We start from the raw sequence: 14,837 nt of genomic DNA, 5'->3' as shown, positions 1-14,837 counted from the left end.
CACTCGGAGAGTACTCAGGAATCCGAATACAACTTGATGAGAGATTTCCTTCAATTTCCTTGTAATCCGATATGATTACCGAGAGCTATGTAGCAGAAGGATTTGAATCGGTCCCGCGTTTGCGCGCCTAAAGCAATATGGCGCGTGGCGCGGTTGACTTGATGAAAATTACTTGAGCCTCACGACAGATTTACCGATTTCTTTCTCGCACGTGAGTATGATCACAGTCGCGTGTTGCTATGAGGAATATAACTTGATCATTCGTCGCTTATTATACTATGTGATAAACGGAATAAACGAGAACGAGCCGGGAGACAGCGAAAGAATGTCCTGGCGGTGCCGACTATACGGAAGTAGGCTAAGTTCGACAGTACGTGCTAGTATAAAGTGTCCTTTTATATGAATAAAAGATTTTGTATGTCATCCTGTGTATCTCTGTGCACCTCGTTATTCACTGTATAAACAATAATCTGCCATCCTCGTTTGCGTATAAATAAAAAAATCTGTTTGACAAATAATAATAACAATCATTAATAATAATATATTTTATTTAATTAAATTAAATTGTTTTATAGTGCTAGTCATTAAAAAAAATCTACATAAATTGTTCATTTATGATGCAGACTCGTAGTGAGGCATTATCGTTTTTCCATTTCGCGTCTATTATAGGTTATATCAGATAAAGAAATTTAAAAAGTATATTTGTTTTTATTTCATTTTATTCCATTAATATTGTGCGATGAAGGTTATAGATTGTCACTTCAAAGAACTATGAGAAAAATTCGAATCTTGTACATTTATAGTCATTTCAATCGTTTGAATAGGTCTGTTCGCGTTGATTGCATTTTTGACACTCGGCGTCTTCGCTTTCTCTCTTTTCAAGGTAAATATATATCTATCTTATTTTAAATGCAAAAATATTAGGGATTTCATGCAACGCGAATAGACCTAATGAGCCTGTTCTTTTTGGCTGAACTTTTGCACCAGTTCACTTTTCTTCCTTTTCTTTCCTCTTGGAGGACTCTAAAAAGAACAGACCGAATATTTCGTCCATCTGAAATTCCGGATTTAGGGCTGCCAATATCAGAGAGAGAGAAAACAAATTCTATATTTCTGTGGCGGGCCGGCTGCGCGAGCAATTTCGCACGAAAATTTAAATATTGGACGGACATACCGAACTATTTTATGTTAGAAATAAAAAGACGAATATATAAACGTAACTTCTATAAAATAAATGCAGCAGCGAGACGCGTAATTATGAAAACGTTCTAAATTGGTATCACGAACACCGGGCGGCCGAATGAAGGGTTACGTTCCTAGATGAACGCGCGTTGGCAACGCGTGTTTTGAAGCATTGTTGAAGTCAGTCAAAGTGGTATTTTCTTTCGGTGTTCGCGCTAAGAAAAGACGTTGTGTTCCGCGATTTTCGAGCGAGATACGCGAAGGAATCGTTGTCAACGAACGATGGAGGCCGGTGCGAGTACGGGTACTCGTACGACGCGATTTATGATGGAAGGTGTCGGCGCCCGAGTGATTCGTGGACCGGAATGGAAATGGGGAAAACAGGTTAGGATGAGAGGTTAAGTGCGTTAAACGCGATTTATTTGAGATAACGCGATGTTTTCCTCCTTCAAGATTAATAGCAATAAATACTCTCATATTTTCTGTTTTCTGCAACGATAGCTCAATAATTTTTTCCCAAAAATTATGCTTGTAAAAAACTAATTTAATTCGCTGTAAGGTTACTCCGATTATTGTTTATGTCATGAACATTTATATTTAATTGGATTATAGATTTGTTGCATACTTACTTAAATTACTATTAGATTTTACAATATTATATATAAATGTACGTGATTTTTAATGGACAGATAATTGTACAAAAATAGGCGTAACATCTTTATTTTGAAACATGTGTATTTTACTGGCAACAATTGCCACATTGTTAAGAAATAATTTCAATCATCCCATTAATAACAAATTTAAAGGATATTTTAATTATTGTTTTTCAATTTCATTTAAAAGGATGGTGGAGAAGGTCATGTGGGTACCGTGAGAAATTTTGAATCACCAGAAGAGGTTGTGGTTGTCTGGGATAATGGCACAGCAGCCAATTATCGATGCTCTGGAGCCTTTGATCTGCGAATTCTGGATTCTGCACCAACAGGAGTGAAACATGATGGCACAATGTGTGATACTTGTCGCCAGCAGCCTATCTTTGGTATCAGATGGAAGTGTGCTGAATGTGGCAACTACGATCTTTGTTCCATTTGCTATCATGGAGATAAACATCATCTACGACACAGATTTTTTCGTATTGCTACACCAGGAAGTGAAAGAGTTCTACTAGAGCCTCGTAGAAAAAGCAAAAAGGTATAATAATGATTCTTAATTTTATTATTTGAAAATTACTTGTAACATCATGTTTTTTGTTAATTAATATTTTAATAAGATTGGAATTCGTGGTATATTCCCTGGTGCAAGAGTTGTACGAGGTGTGGACTGGCAATGGGAAGATCAGGATGGTGGAAATGGCCGCCGTGGAAAAGTTAATGAAATACAAGATTGGTCTGCAGCTAGTCCACGTTCAGCGGCTTACGTTATTTGGGATAATGGTGCTAAAAATTTGTATAGAGTCGGCTTTGAAGGAATGGTTAGTATTACAATATTAATTGCTTTATATTAAAGAAAGTATGAAATGCTTTATATAAAAATTGATTTTTATTATAATATATATATGTTTTTTTATATCTAGGCTGATTTAAAAGTGGTAAGTGATGCAAAAGGACAAACGGTATATAGAGATCATTTACCATTACTGGGTGAGCAAGGTCCAGGTCGAACAGGACCTCACGGTTTGCAAATCGGTGATCAGGTAAATAATTCATAATATGTCTGTTATGTGTAAAAAAAGCACACAACGTAAAACATGGCAAAATGGCAACATAAAACATGCACAAAAATTGTAATTATTTTTTATATTTACAGGTTAATGTCGATTTAGAGTTAGAAATTGTACAATCACTACAACATGGCCATGGAGGCTGGACAGATGGCATGTTTGAATGTCTCGGCACTACAGGAACGGTTGTCGGTATTGATGAAGATCATGATATTGTTGTTTCATATCCAAGTGGTAATCGATGGACTTTCAATCCTGCTGTACTCACCAAAGTCCAGATACCTGTCCCCGTTACTAGTTCGAGTTCTGATAATCAGACATTTGCTGTTGGAGATTTAGTTCAAATATGCCATGATATAGAAAAAATTAAATTACTCCAGCGTGGTCATGGGGAATGGGCTGAGGCAATGGCTCCAGTAAGCATTTTAAAATAATAAAACTACTAAATTTAATTCTAATTGTCTTTATATCTCATGCTTAATTCTGAATGACTTTTTGTAGACTTTAGGAAAGATAGGTAGAGTACAACAAATATATCATGATGGAGACTTAAAAGTGGAAGTCTGTAGTACATCATGGACATACAATCCTCAAGCTGTCACAAAAGTTGCTAGTAGTGATGGAAGTGTTCCAGGAAATAGTAGTGGTGGTAAGTGTAATAAACTGAACTAATTAGCTATTTTATAAATTATATATTTCTAGTTTAATACATGAAGTAAGTTATGCATTGTTTTATTTTCTAGAACGATTATCAGCATTATTAAAGAAATTATTTGAGACACATGTTTCTGGTGATGTCAATGAAGAATTAGTAAAAACTGCAGCGAATGGCGACGCTACTAAGTGTGAAGAATGCTTAAAAAGGCCGGAAGCCGATGTTAACGGTGTATTCGCTGGTCACACTGCCTTGCAAGCTGCGAGTCAAAACGGTCATTTAGAAGTTATTAAAATACTTCTTCGGTACACTTCAGATGTAGAAATGGAAGTAAGTATTTTTTACAAATTGAATGAAGATGACAGATACATACTAGATTTTTTTTCATTTATATCGTATTTTTGAAAAAAAAAATAGGATAAAGATGGTGATAGAGCCGTACATCATGCTGCTTTTGGAGATGAGCCAGGTGTTATGGCGCTTCTCGCTGGTGCCGGTGCCGATTTAAATGCTCGAAATAAAAGACGTCAAACAGCTCTTCATATCGCGGTTAATAAAGGACATGCTGGTGTTGTGCGAACTTTATTGGAATTAGGCTGCCATCCGAGTTTACAGGTAAGTGCGCATGCAATTTATTATTTTAAACTAGCACAAATGTTTTTTAGCATTCATTTTCAGAATGCTATATACCTTATTAAATGTTTACTTTATATTATACGAATTAAAAACTATCACTGTATTAGATATATTTTGAAATATTGTGCCAAAAAAATATTTTAACTAAACAGAATTCCGCGAATAATAGTCTTATTATATTTGCATAAGTTTATATAATTTAAATAATCATAATATTTAATAGAGAGAGAGTAATTATTTGTAATAGATTATTTTGATGTGTCGTTGAAAATAGTTTTAATAATGATGAACAAGATAATATTTTTATCTAAAATATTTACTTATTTAAAAGCTTTTTTTATAATACTATATATAGTAGCAAACATTTTATACGTATATAAACGTCATATTAATATTTTATTAATAATTACGATCAGAGAAATTGCATAGAATAAACTCCGATACATAAGCTTAAAACAATTCTGTTTATACAGTCGCGAAGTAAATCAACGACTTAGAGAAAACCGCGGGTTTATTGTAGGAGATTGTACTGGAATGAAATCTCGTGAAATATAACCATAGGCGGAGGTTTCGGTGGCGGGCCGCATGGGAGGATAAAGGAAAGAAGGGTAGGGGTTGTTTATTTTATTCTTGAACTGTCTGAACATGATATATTTGTGGTATTCCGCCCTCCAATGATTTATGCCGGTCTGAAACTGCGTAAACGAACACCTCCTGCTACAACCCTTTTTCCTCTCTCTTTCAACATTTTGCTTCGTTTCCCTTCTCTCATTTCGTATTCGACGATGTGCAACTCTTTTTGCAGCATGTAATTCCATTGTTCAATGGCTAATTGTAAATTACGTAATCTATAACGAATTAAATTTTCTATTTCCATAAAAATCTGTTGAAACTTTATATTTTACAAAAAGAATTATTTTGAATCTTTTAAAAAATTTGTTTAGTTCGCAATTCTGTATTAATAATTATTAAATTTAAAAAGTAAAAGAAAGAAAAAAGAAAGAAGTATCTTTACGAAACAATTTTTTAATTGAGTATATTATATTCAAATTTATATGATATATTTATATGATATAACGTAATGTATATATACACTGGAAAGATAAATATTTATCTTTCTTCCTTTTCGTGAAAACATTTTTCATAACGTCGAATATGTAACGGCACCGCAAACGCGGCTTGCTCAGAATAAAGAAAATAAATTTGAGTAGAGGCGCGAAGGAGACATAACAAGAGCAAGGAAAATAAAATGGAGGAGAGCAGAAGGGTTGCGAAAGATAAAAAAAAAAGTGAATGGTGTTGAAGAAGGAAGAAGATTTCAATCAGGGTATATCAGCATATATATTACTCTTCTTGCCGATATTTGAGAGCAGAATTTGTAGGGTTCTCGGGTACGCTGTATTTTATTATTGATGGCATCAAAAATGCTTGTGAATTTTCCTCGCGTTAAACGGTCAATTGTGTGAATGTTTACTGATATTGCTTAAAGCATTGACATAGGTATACCATATTTTTTCATCTTCACCTCCGCGATCGTAATACATTTCATTTATTTTCCTTTCGTTTGATATTCAGTTTCATTGATTAGATATATTACTCAAAGTGTAACACATTTTAATTTTATAATTTTATATGGACTATTTGTCATTGTTTTTTGATACTTGTGCGATATTTGCGCACGAGTGCCGGATATGCGAATGTGAATTAGTGTTAATTCACCTTTGTTACACGAGTATCTCCTCATTTGCAGGAGACTTAATTAATTCAGTTATCTGCCTCGAGGAAGCCTCGAATTCCACCTGCGTTACGAGTGTCGCGGGATTGTGTTTGAGAATACGTGTTGCGCATAATCAAGACGCGCTGTGTATATTTGGTGCTCTAGCAATGGGATATAACACTGCGGATCCCTATTTCTCTTCGAAACAATTCGAAACCTGAAGACAACTAGGAAACGTTTTCTGTGATAAACAACATTTACGTGCTCGGTATTTATTAACGACTATTTCTTCCACTTTTTTTTTACATTTTTTCCAAAATTATCATAGAATATTCTAAAATGATTTCCTAGTTGTAAAGATTTTTCACTGATCTTTTTAATTTAGAAATACATAATTTTTTTAATATAAAGTAACGTTTCTATGAGCATTACTTTATAAAGATAGAAATTTGTTTGAAGAGTTTGTCAAAAAAATGCATATAAGTAATTACATTAAATTATTGCAAAAGCTTTTTCTTCCGCCAACAGTTTACAGAAGTAATTAAGAAAGTTAGGCAATAGCCTTCTCATTTTCATAATCACCGCACAAAATGGTATAAATTAACAGTAAATGTAAATCAACGGTGTTTTTACGCGATGCCAGGGTGTATTGCGACCGTCGTGAAATACCGTTCATATATTTCATCAGGCATAAGACTCGCGAAAATATGCTTGCATTAGCGCTCGCGAAATTACGGTTCATGTCTGTTTCTTCTCAGTTACGCTCTTATTCCACATTTACAACCGACATTTGCATAATTGCTCTTTTTAAAAGCAATAAGAAACTTCTTGATAAAAAATTATTTGTTGTTGAAACACGAAGCTTTTAAAAAGTTTTATTATTTAGCTTACTTTTATGGAATCTTTCCATAAAAGCGATAGAGATCACAAAACTGTAATTGAAGTATCATTGTTATCTTATTTGATGTTTATAATATTTATATATAATTATTGTTTTATGGTAACTATCGATAATCCTTCTGCGATCTTATTTCATTCTCTCGCAGAAGTTTTTAAAAGAAAAACTTTTTTCCGCGTTGCTATCGTCGATCGTACTCTTCGTGAAGAAATACAATTTCAACGATCACGTACGTATGTAGCAGACAAGAAAGGCAGACTTTCGCGTTCGGCACGTGCGCGAAATTCCGACAAGTCGATCCGACAATACTGGGTTGGGTGGAGGGAGGGAATGGAGGGACGAAGAGAATTTTTGCGATCACGCTATCATCCTGTCTGCTTCGTTGAAGGATCGGACTAATCGAAATACCGGACGTCTTTGGAGCTGCTACGTGTGTAGATACTCTCTGCGGGTGTAGCAACCCCTCATTGCTATCATTAAAATCGGGCTAGTCATCCCTATGGCTTCCGTTGTTCATTTCGGGATATCCGAGAAAAAATATTGAGGTGGTCCGGCTGTAAAGCTTTTATCTTTGATATTGATTGTTCGTTTTCTCTTTTTTTTACGACTACATGATTGAAAGGAAGACAATCTGAAAATTATCGTGATAATCTGAAGGAAAGAGATTATTAAGACATTATCTATATATATATATATATATATTTATTTATTTATTTTTAGTAATACTAGATTTTTTATATACTTATTAGGTTTTTGATAATGTTCGTTTTATGACAGAAAACCAACTGTGTCTGCTATAACAATTGTCGACGTGAGTGTATTGTGTGTGTTTCGGCAAATGAGGATTAATCGCTTTCGAGAAACTGCGTCCTCTCATAATTCTGTACAATTCAATATATCCAACATGACGTTTCAGCCGAGACCATTCTGTTTTACGAGCACAGTCAGGACGTACTGTACACGCAATAATTGAGTTCAATTGTGTTCGCTACGTGGTCAGTACCGTTGAATACCTGAAACAAATCATAGACAATCTGCACGAATTCGATTGAATATTATTAATAATAACTGGCGCTTCGATTGATTACAGTAATTCTTATTCGTTTTAGCACTCGTACTTCGTACGATATTCTATTGAATCGTGGATAATTGCACGATTTAATAGGATGAATTTTTGATTCCTTCGTTAGTTATTTCCTTCGGCAGTCGCGATGCAAAAATCCTTGAGGAATAACGAGGCGCAAAGGATAAAGATGCGAGTAATACAATTCGGTACTTCTTTACTCTATCGTGCGAATAATGCATTCAATTGAACCGGTAGTCTGCGCCGATGCGACCGTCTTATACGTGGAAAAAGTGGTTCGTTTCGGAATGGGAAATGCGATGCTCCGCGGGGGGTTGAAATCGGAGAAAGAGTGCCTATAGTTTCGTGACCCCTATTACAAATCCAATATCCACCTATACTTCTCCCTTTTTTGCTCTTTCTGTCTTTCTTTCTCTTCTCGATCCATCTTGATGTTATCGCCTATAGCCGCATCCTTCCTATCCGACGTTGCTATAAAACATATTCGCTGACAGCGACAATATTCCCCTCGGTGTTGCAGACTCGACAGAAGTAATGCTCTTGGGCCACATATTCACGCAGAAACTGTCTACTCGCGCGAGAGTGATCGAGCCGACAGTTTGATCGTTTGCGAGCAATCCGGCAATTGAAATATTTATGCACGTTATTATTTAGCGTTATATAAATTCTCTCTCTAATGCGGTTACGTTATACTGTTTTATTTTGCAATTTTTTCGCACTTGGATTTTAACGGCAGGAAGGTTCATACGACATTACGTTTATACAGTTTGCTTTTTATCTTACTTTTCATTCCTCTGTCTCGCTAATTTTTCCATTATTATCATGGCACATTGTTCCAATCTCATTTCGTTCTAATATTTTTTTACTGTAACAGTGTCCCATTTATTTCTTAATAAACTATTCTTTATTTTTATAAAGTCAACGACCCACTTTTAGAATCTCGATTAATTTATAGAATCGGCTTTTCCCAATAAATCCTCTAGAATCTTTAGATATATATTTTAAAAGAATACTAACGATTAAATCATTAATTTTATAAAGATTTATCCTTTATTCTTTAATACTTTGTATTTTTTTGTGTTAGTATTTAATTAAAAGCAAATAATTTTCATGTTCTTCAAAAGCTTCGGGAATAAATATTTCATTTGTATCTTATATCTGTCTAAACCGGAAAGCCTTTGGGACCGATAGAATTCAGAAGCTTCTTTTTCAAAGAATGTGATATACTTCTATGCAGCTGCTGCGTACTATTCCCAGCATGCATTGCTATTCGCTTCTTCCCAGAATAGCAAACTACCTCGTTGGTAGTCGAAAAATGCTTCAGTCCCAGGCCAATCCCTCAAGAAGAACATGGACAGAGCGTTTTAAATAAATACCTGAATAGATTCTCCGTGTAAACGGATTTAACACTTCTCTTTTACAGTGTACAAAATACGCTTTGAAAAGTATTCTTGAATTCTGCATACGTTTTCGTGAGCAGAATCTCGTTCTGATTGCAGTCTTTCGATATGTTTGTTCCGGATGTAAAACAGATATATTGTCAGTTTTCCATTTTTCCAGGATTTTATATAGCTGAAATTTTATGTACCTTTTGAATTGTTGAAATTTTCTTGGAAAATGCACGTCGTTGGTAGAACATAATTTGCTAGGCAGTTTGATCTTCGGAAATGAATGTAATTTATGTAATCCGAATACGTCTTATCGATAGTTGGTTCATGTCGACATTTTTGTTAGAAGTTGATCTAGTTTGTATTCGGTTGATGTAAGGGATCATGACAAGAGCTTGTGCTTATACATGTACCACAGTTGGCGCGATGTTGGGCTTAGAATATCAGGAGAACAGGGTCGTAAAACGGGAAGCGTATTACACTGTTAGTAGCCAAGCGGGCGAAGTACACGTTGATTATTTTTACAGTTACGGCGGTGTTTCGCGATTCTAGACTACGGTTTAATAGAGTGGATGTTTCAAAATGGCTCTGATGCATTGCGAAAGCGTTTATTATTCGATATAACGCTATAAAGACATAAAGTGTATTTTATTCTCAAAAGATTAAAAAATAATTGATTAAAAAATTCGATTCTTTTCTCTATTATTAAATAAAAACTATTATACTAAAAAGAAGAAGCAAAAGAATAGAAAAATAGAAGACAATAGTAGATGAATTTTGTTGTATTCTCTTCTTCGATATTATATTGGAAAATTAAGTTATAGAACGGAATGTTTCTGTCTATACAATGAACGGGATAGAGATTTGTTATTTCTTCACACTCATCGAAAAATCTGTTGAGATTCGAAATATTCACTAAAGGCCACAATAACAATGCGACTCGCGTTGTTCAGAGCGACATTAAACTTGCCACGGTGATTAAGGGGTGGCTCCGCTTGGCGACGGTGGTAACATAAGAACAAGAAACAGCAACAAACTCTTAGGCGGTGCCTGCTGTACTCAAGTACTTAGGCGGAGAGTCCCTTCGTGGAGTAGCGACCGTGCAAGTGACGGGCTGTAGCACTCAACCTCCAAAACTTAAGCGTGTTTATGCTAGCCTCGCCACTTGCGGCTCTCTGAGGGGTGATTCGGCAGCTGCCTCCCAAGGATTAGCATAGAGTCCTTCGAGACGTTGCTCTGATAACACGCAGGTAGTTTTTTCATAAACAAGTTTGTAATGACCATTCGCTTTCTTCCGCGCGAATTATTTCACTTCTGTCGAATCTAGTTTTTTATTGTATCGTTATGAATATATCGTGCAATCAATAATTTTGCCGAAGAGATATTAGTTCATTAGGCGCGTGGGATTAAATACATATTTGGAAAGTTGATTCATTTATGGTCAAACGAGTAACGCGCGGCGAGGAACTGATTCCGAATCGATGATCAATCCTGGATTCTCTTCATGGTTATGGGCCGCGATATCGTATTCGAAGTTCGGATGAAACTTCTAATACAATGACAGTCAGTATTAACATTCGATATTCCACAGTCGTAAACCTGCGGAAAGGTCTGTGGATATACGGCAGCCTTCCCTCTGTTACTTCTCCCTTGCCATTTCTCTCTCTCTCTCTCTCTCTCTCTCTCTTTCTCTCTGCCTTCCTCCCTCTTTCTCCTCTTTCGTTTTGCTTAGATTCGTAAATGCATCTGTGTTGGTGCACATTTGTATGACGTTATTGCGTATTAACGCGGCTTGACGCAAACTCAATGAAGTCTAGAAAGTTCGCTCGTAAATTCCGCCTGATATTCGTATATGAGATGCATCATAGTCTGCGTTATCGATGATACTAAACGAAGGTTTGTAACTTCGATAATAAAATTTTGCTTCGCGTAACTTGTACGAGCTAACACCCGATCTGGTATCGCGCATTTGCATGCACAGATAAATATGCTGTGAGTATTGCAAATTATGTATACCGATGTGTATCGGCTACGACGTAGAAAGTTATAGCGAACTTTATATCACATACTTATAATATTACGTAAAAACATGATATTATGTTAACCGGACGCAAGTTCTATGTACGTTTTACACAAATACAGTATTTGCAGTAATTCTAGATTTGCGTTGCGCCAGAACCTTTGCGTGTTGTTCTAAAATGGATCGAGGCAGATTGCCTGAAATAACAAAGGTATCAGAAGATAAAGTATTACCGCCCTCCCCCACAGTTTGCTCACGGTTGTTCTATCTTTCTCTTCTTTCGTCCCTTGTTTCAATTCCTCAAGCGCGATAGTGGGAATCATTTCGAATTTTTCCAAATTTCACGCGTGCTAAAAATTAATTTTCTTTTATCAAGAGATTTTTTGGTTCCGCTGTGTGATTTCAATTAATTTCATTCTCGCTGACATTTCAGCTGAATCATTTATTTATTTTTGGTTTTTTAAAAACTAGGGGAGCAATGCTGACTTATAAGTATTGTATAATTGAAATTTATCGTATTTTGATTACGGAACACGGATTGTATAAAATAAATGGATAGCTTTGGTCACAGAGCGACCAAATGTTTCGAGGTTTTGCGATCGTTTCACATAGCGCTTTCATTTCTACTCAATCTGTCTTGGTTTCCCGATATGACATAACATCGCTACGTGACAGGATTTATTCGCGTGTTAGATGTTAAATGTTTCATTGTGCATATCTTTAACGAAATTGCGGCAATTTGAGTATTTTACAGGATCTTATATTCGTCTTTCGAATTTCCGAGCAGAATTCATGCAAGTAATAAAATTTTATAGACGCGAACATAATTTTTTCTACTTGCTTTAGAACGAGGCAACTTTGTGAAAATGAATATATTAGTATCTCTAAATTAAACTCAAATTTTATTATTCTACGTTATCGTGTATGAAATCGGTTTACTTAATTAATCAATGAAAATTATTTTGTTAATTGTAATTATTTGTATTTATGGTGATATTTAAACTTTATCTCCTCAATGTTCAAAAGCAATCTTAGTCTCTTTTAATTTATATATACATGTATACCAATATAATGCATAATAAAATGTAAACACGGGAAAAGTTTTACTCTCTTGTTCAGTGTTGAGGAAGTTTATTTGCTTTTTATGTGTCTTTAGAGTCTCGTTGTTCAAGCACTTGCGCTACACAGTAACAAATGTTTTGGTGTATAAGTATACATTTACCTATATAAGATGGAAAAATAGAGAATAGTGGCACTTTGAGATTGATAGTTATTACTTTTATCGGTAGTAGGTACTTTATTCCCGATTTGTTTTTGTATCGAATTTTATAAATACACGCCAAATACCTTGATTTACATTTTATTTGCTTGTGAGAATATATTTATTTTTTTTTTGTTTAATATAACTGAAATACATTTCTCTATTATCGTTCCTTCGCAAACTTTTAAAATGAAACATGTATCGATGTCATTAAAAGTCTTAAGATTATAGTTTGTTTTGTTTTTTTATACGGCCTTTTTCTAGCCGTTACACTCGTGCAACGTTTCGTCGAGAGATTTTTAATAAAAAGCTCTCTTGAAAATATTTCACGTACTAAATCCTTGAGATAATAATCTGCTCGTTTTCAAGAAGTATTCTTACATTACAGCGGAATAAAAATTCATGCCCGACAGAACTCTTAAACTAACTTATAACTTTGAATATCGTTATGTCCTATTGGAGTTAGCAAACGGCGAAATATGCACTATCCCTAAGGAGATGACGTAAAATTGTCATGTATGTCGGGACACCACTTTGCGATCGTTTCGCCACTTCGTAGCCCAGAACAACTACTAAACACTTAAGAAGTTTATATGGACTAGTAACATACGAAATAGCGTCTTGTTTGTTAAATTTGCTCACGTGCCTTGTAGTACGTGCTGTAATTTAATGTCTCGTTCTGAAATGCCATTGCCTTAATCATATCTTATCACGCAGTTCCTTGACGAATTTACATAACTGCGTCTTAATGGCACAGTCATGAAATGTTGAAAGTAATTTTACGTTACAGAGACTTGTGTATACGATCGATGATTTTAGAGTACTTATATATACCTACTTAGTTCTAAGAATAAAAAAAAAAAGAGGAGTAAGTTAAATCGAGATTTAAGTTAATGTACATTCATGGAAACGAGCATTAAAATACTTAGTTGCAGTACGATGCATGATTTCCAATTATACGTGACACATTTTATTTTTCTATTTATGTATCTTTGTATTACGTTTACTGTATTTCAAGCTTTCTTTTTTTCTATTGTGAGTAGACAAGAAAGAAAATTCACTGGAATGCACTAAAACGAAATAAGAACGCGCGCTGTTTCACGAACATTCGGAAATATGTGTTAGATTATAGTGACAGCTAAAGTCATCCGATTAAAAGCAAAATTTATATCTCTATCTCTTTTGTTTTTCATGGTGAAACTCTGGGATTAAACTAACCCCGCTGGCTTCTTCCCACAGCGACTTCGCGCCGCTCGTTCTCATCTTCGATCCGGTGTCGTCTACTCTTAATAGACCATATTATCTCTCAGCCGGAAAGCTCGGGTAATTTTAAAAGTTCCCTCGTATCGGCCCCGTAGTGATGCCTCTAGCGCTTTCCTGGGGAACGACAGATAAAAGCGTAGTGAGGGTGGACGAAGAAATATGGCGTTGTGCGCAAAAAAAAAGAGAATGCTCGAAGAAGAGATATACTCGTATAGATTCCCAGTATATTAAAAAAAAACCTTTTATTAACTTTTTCTTTGCGCGCGATAGTCAAATTCAGTGCATATGCTAGATAACAGTAGATTAATAGATAGATTAATCATGCGCGCCAGTTGCCATTAAGATATATTTAACGACAAAAGTTTTCATGAGATTAGCGTCAGTAATTTTGTTGAGTTTATATTTGTTGTTGTTGAATTCCCTATCAGGGATATGCCAGGTATACTCAAGATAAATCATCGTCTATATTCTCTTTGTCAAGTAATTACCTACGTCTGCTTTGAATTGTCGCACACTGCGCCATGATACGCTAATGTTATCTGTATCCCACGTTGGCGACAGTCCTTCTTCGTTGGACTCGCCAGAGGCTACCCCACAAAAAGCAATAGAGATTCGTAGACGGCATGTAAAGAGAGAAACAGCATGTACGTTGATACACGTAGCGAGGAGTGAGCATGGGTCAGAGATCCGAGGAAGAAGAAGCGTGGCCGAGAGCGTGGAGGAACATTGTAGGTAGCTACTAGGTAGCACATCTTCTCGCTTGCACCGCTTGAACTACTACTACGTACGCAAATCTACAAACGAGTAGACGTATACAAAACCAGAGCATACGCTCACGCATTGAGCTGACGTTATTCCACTGGCAATGCTTCTGCATTATAATGTTTGCGCCCTTGTTTATTTTATCTTGTTTATGCCGTTGTAGTGCGGAGAGGAGTGCTTGGCATTATTTTGCACGAGGAAAGTAACTAGTATCACTCCCTGTTTTCCCTTTCTCTCTTTCTCCTTGACAT

At 35.5% G+C, this 14,837-nt stretch overlaps 1 protein-coding gene across 1 annotated transcript in view; it reads left to right on the top strand.

Annotated features, from left to right (window-relative positions):
- The first annotated feature begins 1,365 nt into the window (after positions 1-1,365).
- The window catches only part of mib1 (E3 ubiquitin-protein ligase mind bomb 1), a 418,118-nt gene continuing 404,646 nt past the window's right edge, over positions 1,366-14,837 (top strand). Inside the window, exons 1-8 of the mRNA XM_018462058.1 lie at positions 1,366-1,566; positions 2,026-2,373; positions 2,453-2,653; positions 2,756-2,875; positions 2,989-3,318; positions 3,404-3,551; positions 3,646-3,887; positions 3,975-4,172. Coding sequence (XP_018317560.1) covers positions 1,465-1,566; positions 2,026-2,373; positions 2,453-2,653; positions 2,756-2,875; positions 2,989-3,318; positions 3,404-3,551; positions 3,646-3,887; positions 3,975-4,172 — 1,689 coding nt within the window. The 5' untranslated portion in view covers positions 1,366-1,464. The remainder of the gene's footprint in view (positions 1,567-2,025; positions 2,374-2,452; positions 2,654-2,755; positions 2,876-2,988; positions 3,319-3,403; positions 3,552-3,645; positions 3,888-3,974; positions 4,173-14,837) is intronic.

The sequence above is a fragment of the Mycetomoellerius zeteki genome, unplaced genomic scaffold (assembly GCF_001594055.1).
Source record: "Mycetomoellerius zeteki isolate Tzet28-1 unplaced genomic scaffold, Tzet1.0 scaffold135, whole genome shotgun sequence".
Classification (NCBI taxonomy): Eukaryota; Metazoa; Arthropoda; class Insecta; order Hymenoptera; family Formicidae; genus Mycetomoellerius; species Mycetomoellerius zeteki.
The sequence above is the reverse complement of the archived record's forward strand: the minus strand, read 5'-3'. Positions and strand labels throughout refer to the sequence as shown.